Source organism: Solanum lycopersicum, chromosome 10, assembly GCF_036512215.1.
Source record: "Solanum lycopersicum chromosome 10, SLM_r2.1".
Classification (NCBI taxonomy): Eukaryota; Viridiplantae; Streptophyta; class Magnoliopsida; order Solanales; family Solanaceae; genus Solanum; species Solanum lycopersicum.
In genome coordinates, this window is record NC_090809.1 from 57,530,317 (window position 1) to 57,541,726 (window position 11,410).

Below are 11,410 nucleotides of genomic sequence, written 5' to 3' on the forward strand. Positions count from 1 at the left end.
TTCTTAAAAATTATTTTTAAAAATAAATTATTTTCAGCAATATCAAATATACTATTAATTTAAATTTAAACAAAAAGATAACATATTACAAATAAAATATTTAATATTAATTTTATAGGACTCGAACCCGAAACTGTTGGCGAAAGTGTTTTTGACGGTTGATTGTCTTAGCTCTCTCTTCTTCTTTCGGCACGCATCACTTTTTCAGACAACCAGAAACGAAGAGAGCCCAAAAGGTCACATAGCCCCCCACCCCCCACCCCCCACCCCCACCCTACCGCTACCCACACCCTCACCCACCCCACCACCATTACCGCAAATTTCACCCACCCCTCCTGTCGTCTTCATTATCATCCCTACATTGCATTTTCAATTTCATTGATTTCTTCATCTTTCGTTTTTTTCTTGTGAAGCACTGTTGATTCGCCGCGTTGACTGATTGTTCTTCATTTTCTTCCCTCAAATAGTATGGATTAAGTGTTTGATTTGGTTTTGTTGATTCGCATTTCCTGAAGGAATCGTTCTCCGTTTGATCGTGTAAATTCTTCCACGGCGTTTCCATATCGAAGGTGAGTTTTTTTGTTTTTTATGATTATATGGTTCATTTCGTTTTGTTTTTTTTTTTTAAGTTTTTTGATTTATTTTTAATTTTTTTTGGTTTTTTAGGGTTGGGTCTAGGGTTAGGGCGATGCGGATGGAAGCGTCCGGTGCAAATTCGGACGCTCAGAGAGGTATTTCATCAACGAGTAATAATATTGGTAGTAATTCTAGAAGGCATGGAGTACAATTATCGGCTGCCAATTTGTTTCGTTCTCCGTTATCGACGTTGTTGGAATATTCTGGAATTTTAAGGACAAGATCAAGTCATACAGAAACGGATAGTTTGATAAATAGTCAATTTCAGCCTCGTTTGGATGATGCTGGGACATCTCCAGCTTCTCCGGGTGGCTCTGGGGAAGTTTCAATTAGGATTATTGGTGCCGGTGAGCAGGAACATGATAGAGTTGGGAATGTAGTGCCATCACCAGCTGTTGGTGGAACTCTGAGGGAAGGGGATGGAGAAAATGAAGTTTTTGGGAGGACGATTTCGAGGTCGGCGTCTGCAGCTTCAGTTGGAGCATTGGAGAGTCAATTGAGTGATAGAGGGGCGGGAGATGGAGTTACTCAGCAGGTGAATGGAAATACGGAGACAGGGACTACGGATGGTGCTGGTGTTAATAATAGGGAGTCTTCTTACCAAAGATATGATATACAGCAAGCGGCCAGGTGGATTGAGCAAATTATTCCGTTCTCTTTGCTTTTGTTGATTGTTTTCATTCGGCAACATTTGCAAGGTAATCTCCGTGGTAACTAAGAGATTTTCACTTGAAACTGTTCATCATAGTTCTTGCTTGCAAGGTAATCTCCGTGGTAACTAAGAGATTTTCACTTGAAACTGTTCATCATAGTTCTTGCTTGTACTTTTGACTGTTTCATGTAATTAATGATGCTTGCTTGGGTTTTCCATTATTCTTTTGACTCTCAAGTAGCTAGAGCCTTTTCATTGCTATTGTGTTGCCACAATATTGTCTCTGCAGTTAATGCTGAAGAGGATCAGGTGTTTTTTCTATGCATTTCACATTTGACAACATTAAAGTCGTACGGTTTGCGGATTGAACGCTTGTACTTTACTAAGAAACGATACATATATGGCCGCATGAATACTTTATCCGTTAGACTGCTACTTATCTTGGATAGTTAATGCGACTTTTTAGTATTTTTGACCAATTTATACTAACATGAGTTGTATTGTATTGATAATTTGTTTTAGTACTGGTTGTCTTCTTTGTTTTTTCTTTTACATTCAAGTGGAATGACTATGCAAATCACTTCTCTCCCCTCTGTCCATCCTTGTCCTCTCATCATGTGTCCTTTTTTCCCTCCGTCCGTGTTTATTGGGGAGGAGGGGGGGGGGGGACAGTGATGGTATCTACGTACTGTTCCTTTTTCCTATTGGAAGTTATGATGGCTATAGATTTTTCTTGTTTTGCATCTTTGAGGGTTACTGTGCTTTACCATAAATTTTATAAGTTAGTATTTCTCAAGATTGCTCTTTGGTTTGTGCATGAACCCACAGGTTTTTTTGTTACAATTTTGATTGCTGCTGTCATGTTCAAGTCAAATGATATTGTAAAGAAGCAGACTGCACTTAAGGTGATGTAAAATGCCCTCACAGCACCAATCCTCTACAAGCGAAAAACAAAAAAGAATAGAAGGAACTGATATGCTGATTATTCTTCCAGCCTTTTCCTCTTGATACTTTTCTCATACTAATTAGCAATGAAATTATTGATCTTCTTCTTCCTTGCAGGGTGAGAGGAAAATCTCTATTCTGATCGGCATATGTATTCTGTTCAGCAGTTATTTATTTGGGTTTTATTGGTGGTACCGAAATGACGATCTTTTGTCTCCGTTGTTGATGCTTCCACCAAAGGCCATACCTCCTTTTTGGCATGCCATCTTCATGATCATGGTGAACGGTGTGTTCTTGTGAAGTTGTCCTAATTAGATATCTCTTGCTCAGCATCTGGATTCTCATGTGTGAATAGTTTGAAAAGATGTCACGGAGTTGACTTCTTTCGCTTTGTTTTCCTTGATAGATACTTTGGTCCGCCAGGCGGCAATGGTTTTCAAATGTTTTCTTCTGATGTATTACAAGAATAGCAGGGGCCGGAACTACCGTAGGCAGGTGATAGCAGTTTAGATAGATTTAATCACCCTGTCGTTTACTCAATAGGCATTATCTCTTTCTTGCTCTGGGCAATACTGCTATTGATGTGTATAAATAGGTAAAAAAGAAGCTTTCTGATAAGTCATTTTCTGTACAGGGTCAATTGTTAACTTTGGTTGAGTATCTTTTACTGCTGTATCGTGCTTTGCTGCCAGCTCCAGTTTGGTATCGTTTCTTTTTGAACAAGGAGTACGGAAGCCTCTTTTCATCATTAATGACCGGGCTGTATCTAACTTTCAAGCTCACTTCTGTTGTCGAGAAGGTATATTTTTCCAATAAATCTGTATTTTCTTCCATGTATTCGTTGTCCTTCGGTATCTTAATCGTTCTGTTTTCGAGAATGCAGTATCCTGATCTTTCTAAATTTTGAGGGTCAACATTGTCATTGTTCTAACCTATTTTTTCATTTGATCCTACCTTCATATTCTGTAGGTCCAATCCTTCTTCACAGCTTTAAAGGCGTTGTCACGTAAGGAGATTCATTATGGAGTATATGCGACTTCTGAACAGGTAATATGGGTTTGTTCTTTTAATAAACAAAAATAGTAAAAAGTACTTTTTTCTAAGTTGCTTAAGATGGGCTTCATCTGCTTTTTGATAAGTAACACAATTTTCCTCTTCTACTGCTCATGGCAAAGACAAATTATATAAGAGAAGCTCATAAGGCAACATAGAACTCGATTATCCAAAGTCCGATTTTTTTGTTCTCAAACACAATAATTTCAAACTTAGAAACCTATCATATGGTGATTTGGTGTATTTTTCTGCCTTTGAGGAATCACAGTTTGAATATCTAACTCTGATCCACATATTAATTTCTTCTCTGTGGGAAAGTTCCAGATTGCTGCGTTGTTTACTGGACAAGTTTCATTTTGAGTATATGCTGAAAATCTAATTATAGTATGGTTGTTTTTAATTAGCATATTGGGTGTTTGAGAGATTTCCTGTGTTGTTTACTGGACAAGTTTCATTTTGAGTGTATGGGGAAGAAAATCTTACTCTAGTATGGTTGTTTTTAATTAGTATATTGGGTGCTTGTGAGATTCCCTACTGTACCAGAATGAAAATAAATGCAGTTCATCCCTTGCTCCTCGTCATTTTATTGGAAGCCATTTGCTTTAATTATGTATTTTTGAGAATTTCCTTGGAGAGTGTGTTGATATTTTCCCTTTGAAGGAAAAGTGATGAAGTATATACTCACTACTGCTCATAAATGCATTATACATCCCAATGATTGCAGAAACATACTCTATTGCTGGTGCACACACCCATTCTATTTTATTTTTGCTGGTGCAGTCGCCCATATATAATGTGTGTGTGTGTATTTATATATATATATATTATTTTTTATTTTGCTGGTGCACACTTTTAGATGAGTATGAGATGGTCAAACACTTAAAATAATTTATTTTATGGTGGTCGTTCTTAGATTAGGAGCGTGCTCGATGTTTATCATGAAAAGAAAGATTATCAATTGGAATTTTACCTTCTAAAAAAAAATGAATAAAAGAAAGATTATCAATAGGCAATTATTGTGTCCATAAGAGGATGGCTGAATGGTTAATGTATAGAAATAATTACTTGGAGATCTCATGGTCAAATCTGAGCTACGACACTTAGTCACTCTGTATGGGCCCATCAAATCTAGCTATAGCGAATAGGTTTACCTGACATCTCTGCAGATAAGTCGACTCTGACACCGACATTAGCAACTGCATTTATGCTTCAATCCCAAGCAAGTTGTGGTCGCTATTTGAATCCTCAATGACCGTGCTGCTCCGTTAAGCTCATCTTAGATAATAATAATAGTAATAACAAATATTTCTAAAAAGTATTGACATATTTTGAATAAATATTGTCACTTACAAAATTATCAGAATTTTATAGTCTATGAGTATACAAGTTATAAAACAATCTATAATCTTTACATTTTAATTGCTGGTAATGTAGTGTTGAGAATTGGATTTTAGTTTCTCTATACTTCCCATGACCAGCTATAGCTTAACCAATCTTCTCCTACCTCGGATGGTAATTTCCTTTATCATCCCTGTGAAGGTTGGGAAACGTGATATCATTATAATACTGATCTTTACATCTTAGTTTTATATTTGTATGAAGAGGACACACCTTATTAATATTACATGTAGGAGTAGAATTAGGCTGTACACATCTGTGTGAGACATTTACTTATTTGAATTATTTATTGAATTTAGGACATCATCTCTCTATATGCTTAGATACTTAATAGAAAACATTGATGCAAATTTCTAAAAAATAAATTATTTATTGATGCGAATTTTCAATTTTCACACTTGAAACTGTACTAGCCATTGAGCTGTACACGTTTTAAATAATTTTGATTGGAAGTTCAGGTTTTTACAGCTGGTTGATAATCTGGTCAGATCATTTGGTCAAATCCTTGAAGCTCTCCCCCTGTTCAGTAAAATATTATAACGTCATGGTATTCTTTCTCTTATATGGGATATAGTGTGGTCTTCGTGCCAATTCACGTGATCTGATTGTGTTAAACAAGATATGCCTCTTAACTGGGATTAGCTTTTATCATTCATGTTGTGGATTTCGCTGCCTATAACAAGTTACAGCAGCAGGTTTATCTTCTTACCTATATTTTGATTGGTTAGTTGTCTACTCTCTCACACAAAAAGAAGAAAGCATGTTCACCTGCGTACATCCTTACCAATTCTCGGGCTTGGTTGGGAGGAGCAAGTCCTTATTCATCCTAACCTTTTGGTGCCTTGCAAATTGGTTAGAGTTCTGTGCAAACACTGATATTTACATGTTTGGGAAGCTCCACGGAGGACTTTAAGTGTTAGCTTATTGAAAAGAAAAATTAAGAAACAAAAGAAAAAGAAAATACCTCGAATGTGAAATTTGGAGTAACTTTTGTATCGTAGAAGCTATTTTTTTAAGAAAGAGTATACTGTTTAGTACATGATGTGGTGTTGGAATAATTCAAGTGCACTTGAATTGAGTTGGGCAAAAGCTAGAGTTGTGTCCTTTAGGGTGGCCCAGTGGTTTGGGTATGGGACTTCCATGTTGGAGGTTTCAAGTTTGAAACCCCTTGCCAGCGAAAGCAAGGGGTTTGCCTTCTGGGTCGAGCTCATCGCATCAGGCTTGCCTAGTGTGGGGTACCTCTCTTGTGTTGTTTGCGAGCAATTGCATAGGAGCGGGGTTTTTTTCTGTGTGCACCCAAAGGGTAGCAGCTGCTGGTTTCCCTTGTCATTAAAAGAAAAAAGAGCTACCAGAGCTGTAACGGTCTTTTTAAGATGAGAAATCAATAATAATCCTTGTAAAAAGTTTTCAGCAAATATTGGACTTATTAACTGAATTGTTTTCTTTAAGTGCTTACTGAAGCTCTAGGACAATATCATTAATTTCAGGTCAATGCTGCTGGGGATCTCTGTGCTATTTGCCAGGAGAAAATGCATACACCAATCTTACTACGTTGTAAACATATATTCTGTGAAGACTGTGTGTCTGAATGGTAAGTTATCTGCACTTCTCTTCAGCCATTTGTGCTTTGACTCACTTTAAGCATGAGCCATGTGTTCTGGAAGTAACCTTTTGTTAAAATGAAGTTATCTCCCTTCTCTCGTTTCTCACCTACAGTAGTAATGAGACAACATGAATAACATAAGATTGCAAATAGCATATGAACCATAGACAAGCAGTATTTGATATCCCTTTCTTCAGTTTCATTGAGGTTATTCAACCTTGAATTGGTAATGGACTTTATTATGCCTAAGGCTAGGATCTTTCCTCTGACCCAAGCAAAAGGATGATTTAGTTTTATCAATTTTTACTGGATAGAAATACTCCAGCAAAAGTAGATGTATGATGTGTTTCTTCTTTGATATGATAAACTTCATCCTTCATCCCTGGAGCCAACAATTGCCCTTTCCGGATTAGATCCTTCAGTGGCTCGAACCCTCAACCTTACTGTCGGAAGAGAGGGGGGGGGGGTCTTTAATAGAGGCTATATTGTTATACTTCTATATCAAAGTTAGATTGACTGTGAAATGATCTTATCTATTATGGAATGAAATAGGATGGCATCTTCCTTGCCGTTGTTTTTGGTTGACCCATTTTCTGTTGACTTTTCATGTTGCAAATTAACATATCGCAATTGTGCTTTCTGCTTATTCTGAATAACTTCTTGTTTCCTCTTTGTCCTATTTCATGCCTAAAGAACAAGCATGGAATAGTTCTCTTGAAAGAGAATTAGGAACATTGCCTTTTTTGGTTAATTTATTCTTCATCACAGTAGGCTTACGTAAAATGTGATTCTTTGGTTGCTTGATGGCTTTTATTTGTACTGCCAGGTTCGAGAGGGAAAGGACGTGCCCTCTGTGCAGGTCTTTAGTAAAACCTGCCGATCTAAAATCATTTGGTGACGGTTCAACTAGTCTCTTTTTCCAGTTATTCTGAAGAAATAATTGTCGATGAGAGCGAGTCTCTTCAAAAGCTGCCAACTTCACTAAAAGCAGCTATAGCTGAACCCCCCCCATCCATGGAAAGAAAGCCTATTGACACACTTATTTCAGAATCCTGATCTGTTTGCTCCTGAAAGTTGTCTAATTGGCTCAACGCAGGCCATTGTTTATACACAGTTCCACACATGGAGCAGGCTATTGTTCATACGTTTGCTCGGAGAAAATGTTTGTATCAGTCTATTAATCCACAGAATTGTCAAGTGTACAATGTATGAAAATAGTGTTGTAGTCAGATATATATATATCTTTTTATCCCCATGGCCAGTTAGGTTTCATCCCCTAAACAAACCTATACAGAAAAATGCTTATTTGTGCCTATATGTAAAAACAAGCTGGCATCTTTTGGAAAAAAGCATAGTCTTGGTTGGCTCGAAGATTTTTGGGACCATCATTTAAGTCATATCCGCAGTGCATAAACATTCGGTTAAGTTCAATTTTTATTTTCGGGTTTCATATGATTGAAGTTTGTTCAACCTATGATTTATTCTTCCAAAAATCTCTAAATTTGTCGCATGAAATTCTGTTCTCCTTTTGTCACCACCGCAAATATTATATAATTAAACCAAATGTCTACATAGAAGTAGTAACAATAAAGTATATAGGTATACAGCACACACATTAATTGTATAGAGTATCTCATATTTAATTGGAAATATAATATTACTCTTCTCAATCATTAGAAAATTTAGTACCGAGTTTATTTTTTGCAAAAAACAGATATGGAGTATCATTTTTTTTTTGTGGAATTCACAGCTCAATCATGGAGTATACCATAATTTTATTTTACTTTTTACTTATCACGCTTTATTTATTAATGTTCAATTATTATTGATATTTTAAAATATAATTTTTTTATCATATTAATATAAGAAAGATTATGATTTATATAGTATTCTAAATTAATTTAATTTTAATGATATTAAATAGACTACATGGGGACTACTAACCCTTTTCCACATTTCATCCCACTGTTTCTTCTCCTTTTTGTCTCTTGGCATTCACTTTACTACTTCTCCTCTCTCTCTCCTCCTCTCACACCACTTCTTCATCTTCTCCATTTTCCTTTGTTTTTCATGCTCTTTCATACCTAACTCATTCATCCTTTTCTTGTTTTTTTTCTTCTAAATACCAACTTTTTCAAACAATGCCAACTTGGATTTGAAGTAATTCCTCATATTTTTGTAAACCCCATTTTTTGTACAATGCCAACTTGTGCTGTCTGAGCTATATTCTTCTCTGGTATCAACTGAAGTGTTTGATGTCAATTTCAATCCTGGTAAACTTTCATTTTATCATTGAAACGGAATAAGGAGTTTGCATTATTTTTTTCCTGTGAAAAATCATTCAAAATTGCTAAAAATTGTTTTTAAGGGTTTAGGAATTGGTTAGTAAATTGATGGATCTGAGTTGGTTTAAGGGGGATTAAGTTCATTATTTGACTCCAGTCAACTTTTGAGCAAGAATTACCACAGAAAGTGTTTGCAATTATCGACCTTTTCAACGGGTTTAAAAGTATCAAGTCTACTTTGCTTTTTTCATACTGTTACCGTTATCAGATTCTTCAATGAATTTAAAGTACATAAAGTGTGAACCTCAAGTTTGATTGAGATAATAAAGTGCTAGAGTTTTCGTTTTTTCGTTTTTTCGTTTTCTGGGTTCATTTTGGATCTGAGAACTCTATCAGTGTATAAATTGTGACAATTTTTGGGGATTATTGTAAGGTTTAGTTGGTTAGTTTTGGTGCTTGGAAGCAAGCAATAGTCAATATTGTTGTCGAGAATAAGAAGGTGTTGTTTGCGGATTGACATTGTTGTGACTTGTGGATCTGCAGTGTGAGTTAACGAAGTTGTGAAGCATGATGAGACTTCTTGGAAGTCTCACGATGCTTCACCTTATAATGTGGCTGTTTTGGTTGCCGCGATTAGGTAGCTCTCAGTTAACTGAGATTTCTACGGGGGCTGCGCGAGCACTAGATGCACTCCTCCAGGATTATGCTTACCGTGCATTTGATAGCCCGAGAATTAGAACAGGTGTTATCTATGATGGAAATGTCCCCTCCAATTTGACAGGGATTAAGGTGTCTGGATTGAGGCTTAGGAGTGGGAGCTTAAGGAATCGAGGATTTGCAATGTATAAAGAGTTCGATATACCTGTTGGTGTTGTTGAACAGCCTTTCGTTGAGAGGCTTGTTCTGGTCTACCAAAATTTAGGCAATTTTTCTTCAACCTATTACAACTTATCTGGCTACATGTACTTAGCTCCTGTATTGGGTCTTCTTGCTTATGATGCATCAAACTTGGCCGCAACCAACTTGCCTGAGTTGGATATCAACGCTTCCGGTCAGCCCATTTCTATAAGATTTTCAGATGTCAAGCCATTGCCTGTCGGATCATCTCCAAAGTGCGTTTCAATTGACTTACAAGGGTCTCTGAATTTCAGCAATGTTCTGTCGGATAACACATGCACAACCTTTCAACAAGGACATTTCTCTATTGTGACCGAGTCAATTGCTCCTGCTCCATCTCCTCCAACAGAGACGCCCACAATTCATCATAACGGAAAGAAGAACAAGTCGAAAGTGTGGATAATTGTTGGTTCGATAGTAGGAGGACTATTATTGATGTTTCTTTTAGGTCTTTTGATAGTGTGTGCAAGCAAGTACAAACAGAAGAAGAAAATGCAACAAATGGAGAGGGCTACAGAGGTTGGAGAATCGTTACAAATGACGAAAGTCGGAAGCACAAAAGCACCGGCTGCTACGGTAACACGAACGCAACCTACACTAGAAACTGAGTACAGACCCTAATTTTTCCAATCTGCACAAGCTCTGGTTCACATTCTTGTTTTGTTGATGTTATATATTCTTCCAACCACACTGCTTTTTCTTGGTGTTGCTTTATTCAATTATTTAGTAGAGGTTTATGATAGCAATGTGAATAGTAACATGGTTATTGTATAAACACAATAATCTTTTAGCTTTCACATTAGCCATTCATATTTGTGGTGGTTTGTTATGGGTGTGCATTTATTCTTTTAGCATTTGTTAGAGTTCATTGTGATCAAAGTTTGTACAATTCATTGACAAGAAATAAAATATTTTGATAGTTTTTTCTTTTTTAGCTTATTATGAATTCTTTGCTGACACCAAAGATATCACATCTAAAGTAAGATGATTGTGTTTCAGTAAATGTCATTTGCTTTTTGTTGGTTTTAAGCTGTCCATGGAAGTTTCAGGTTAAAAAGTACAATTGCATAGTGCTTTATTTCTCACCTGGTGTCCGGTATCTACATTGGGGGATAAAGTGCTCTTGTGATTTCGTATCGAAGGGGACTTGAATTCGAGATATCTTGATTAAGGATGAAAGAGTACTTGTTACTTCATCACAACTATTATTGATAGGTACTCGCATTCGGCGATAAAGTGCTTCTGTGATTTCGTATTCAAGGGGATTTGAATTCGAGACATCTTAATTAAGGATGAAAGAGTACTTACTACTCCACCACAATCATTATTGTAGGTACCCACATTGGGCAATAAAGTGCTTCTGTAATTTCGTATCAAGGGGACTTGAATTTGAGACATCTTGATTCAGGATGAAAGAATATTTATTGCTCCACCATAATCATTATTGACAGGTACCCCCATTGGGCGATAAAGTGCTTTTGTGATTTCGTATCCAAGGAGACTTGAATTTGAGATATCTTGATTAAGGATGAAAGAGTATTTACTAATTCACCATAACTACTATTGATAGGTACTCGCATTTGGCGATAAAGTGCTTCTGTGATTTCGTATCCAAGGGGATTTGAATTCGAGACGTCTTAATTAAGGATGAAAGAGTATTTACTACTCCACCACAATCATTATTATAGGTACCCACATTGGGCAATAAAGTGCTTCTGTAAATTCGTATCAATGGGACTTTAATTCGAGACATCTTGATTGAGGATGAAAGAATACTTATTGCTGCACCACAATCATTATTGATAGGTACCCACATTGAGCGATAAAGTGCTTCTGCGATTTCGTATTCAAGGGGACTTGAATTCGAGACATCTTGATTGAGGATGAAAGAATACTTATTGCTGCACCACAATCATTATTGATAGGTATCCACATTGAGCG

General features: G+C 36.6%; 2 protein-coding genes across 2 annotated transcripts; both read left to right on the forward strand.

Moving 5' to 3' along the window:
- Nucleotides 1–188: 188 nt before the first annotated feature.
- Nucleotides 189–7,658, forward strand: LOC101258505 (uncharacterized). Its single transcript, XM_004248975.5, has 9 exons — nucleotides 189–569; nucleotides 667–1,334; nucleotides 2,117–2,193; nucleotides 2,351–2,519; nucleotides 2,640–2,728; nucleotides 2,868–3,032; nucleotides 3,203–3,280; nucleotides 6,172–6,275; nucleotides 7,114–7,658. The coding sequence occupies exons 2-9, from the start codon at nucleotides 689–691 to the stop codon at nucleotides 7,217–7,219; spliced, it is 1,434 nt and encodes a 477-aa protein (XP_004249023.1). The 5' UTR covers nucleotides 189–569; nucleotides 667–688; the 3' UTR covers nucleotides 7,220–7,658.
- A 573-nt stretch (nucleotides 7,659–8,231) lies between these two features.
- Nucleotides 8,232–10,403, forward strand: LOC101259093 (uncharacterized). Its single transcript, XM_010314076.4, has one exon. The coding sequence runs from the start codon at nucleotides 9,140–9,142 to the stop codon at nucleotides 10,088–10,090; it is 951 nt and encodes a 316-aa protein (XP_010312378.2). The 5' UTR covers nucleotides 8,232–9,139; the 3' UTR covers nucleotides 10,091–10,403.
- The last annotated feature ends 1,007 nt before the right edge of the window (nucleotides 10,404–11,410 follow it).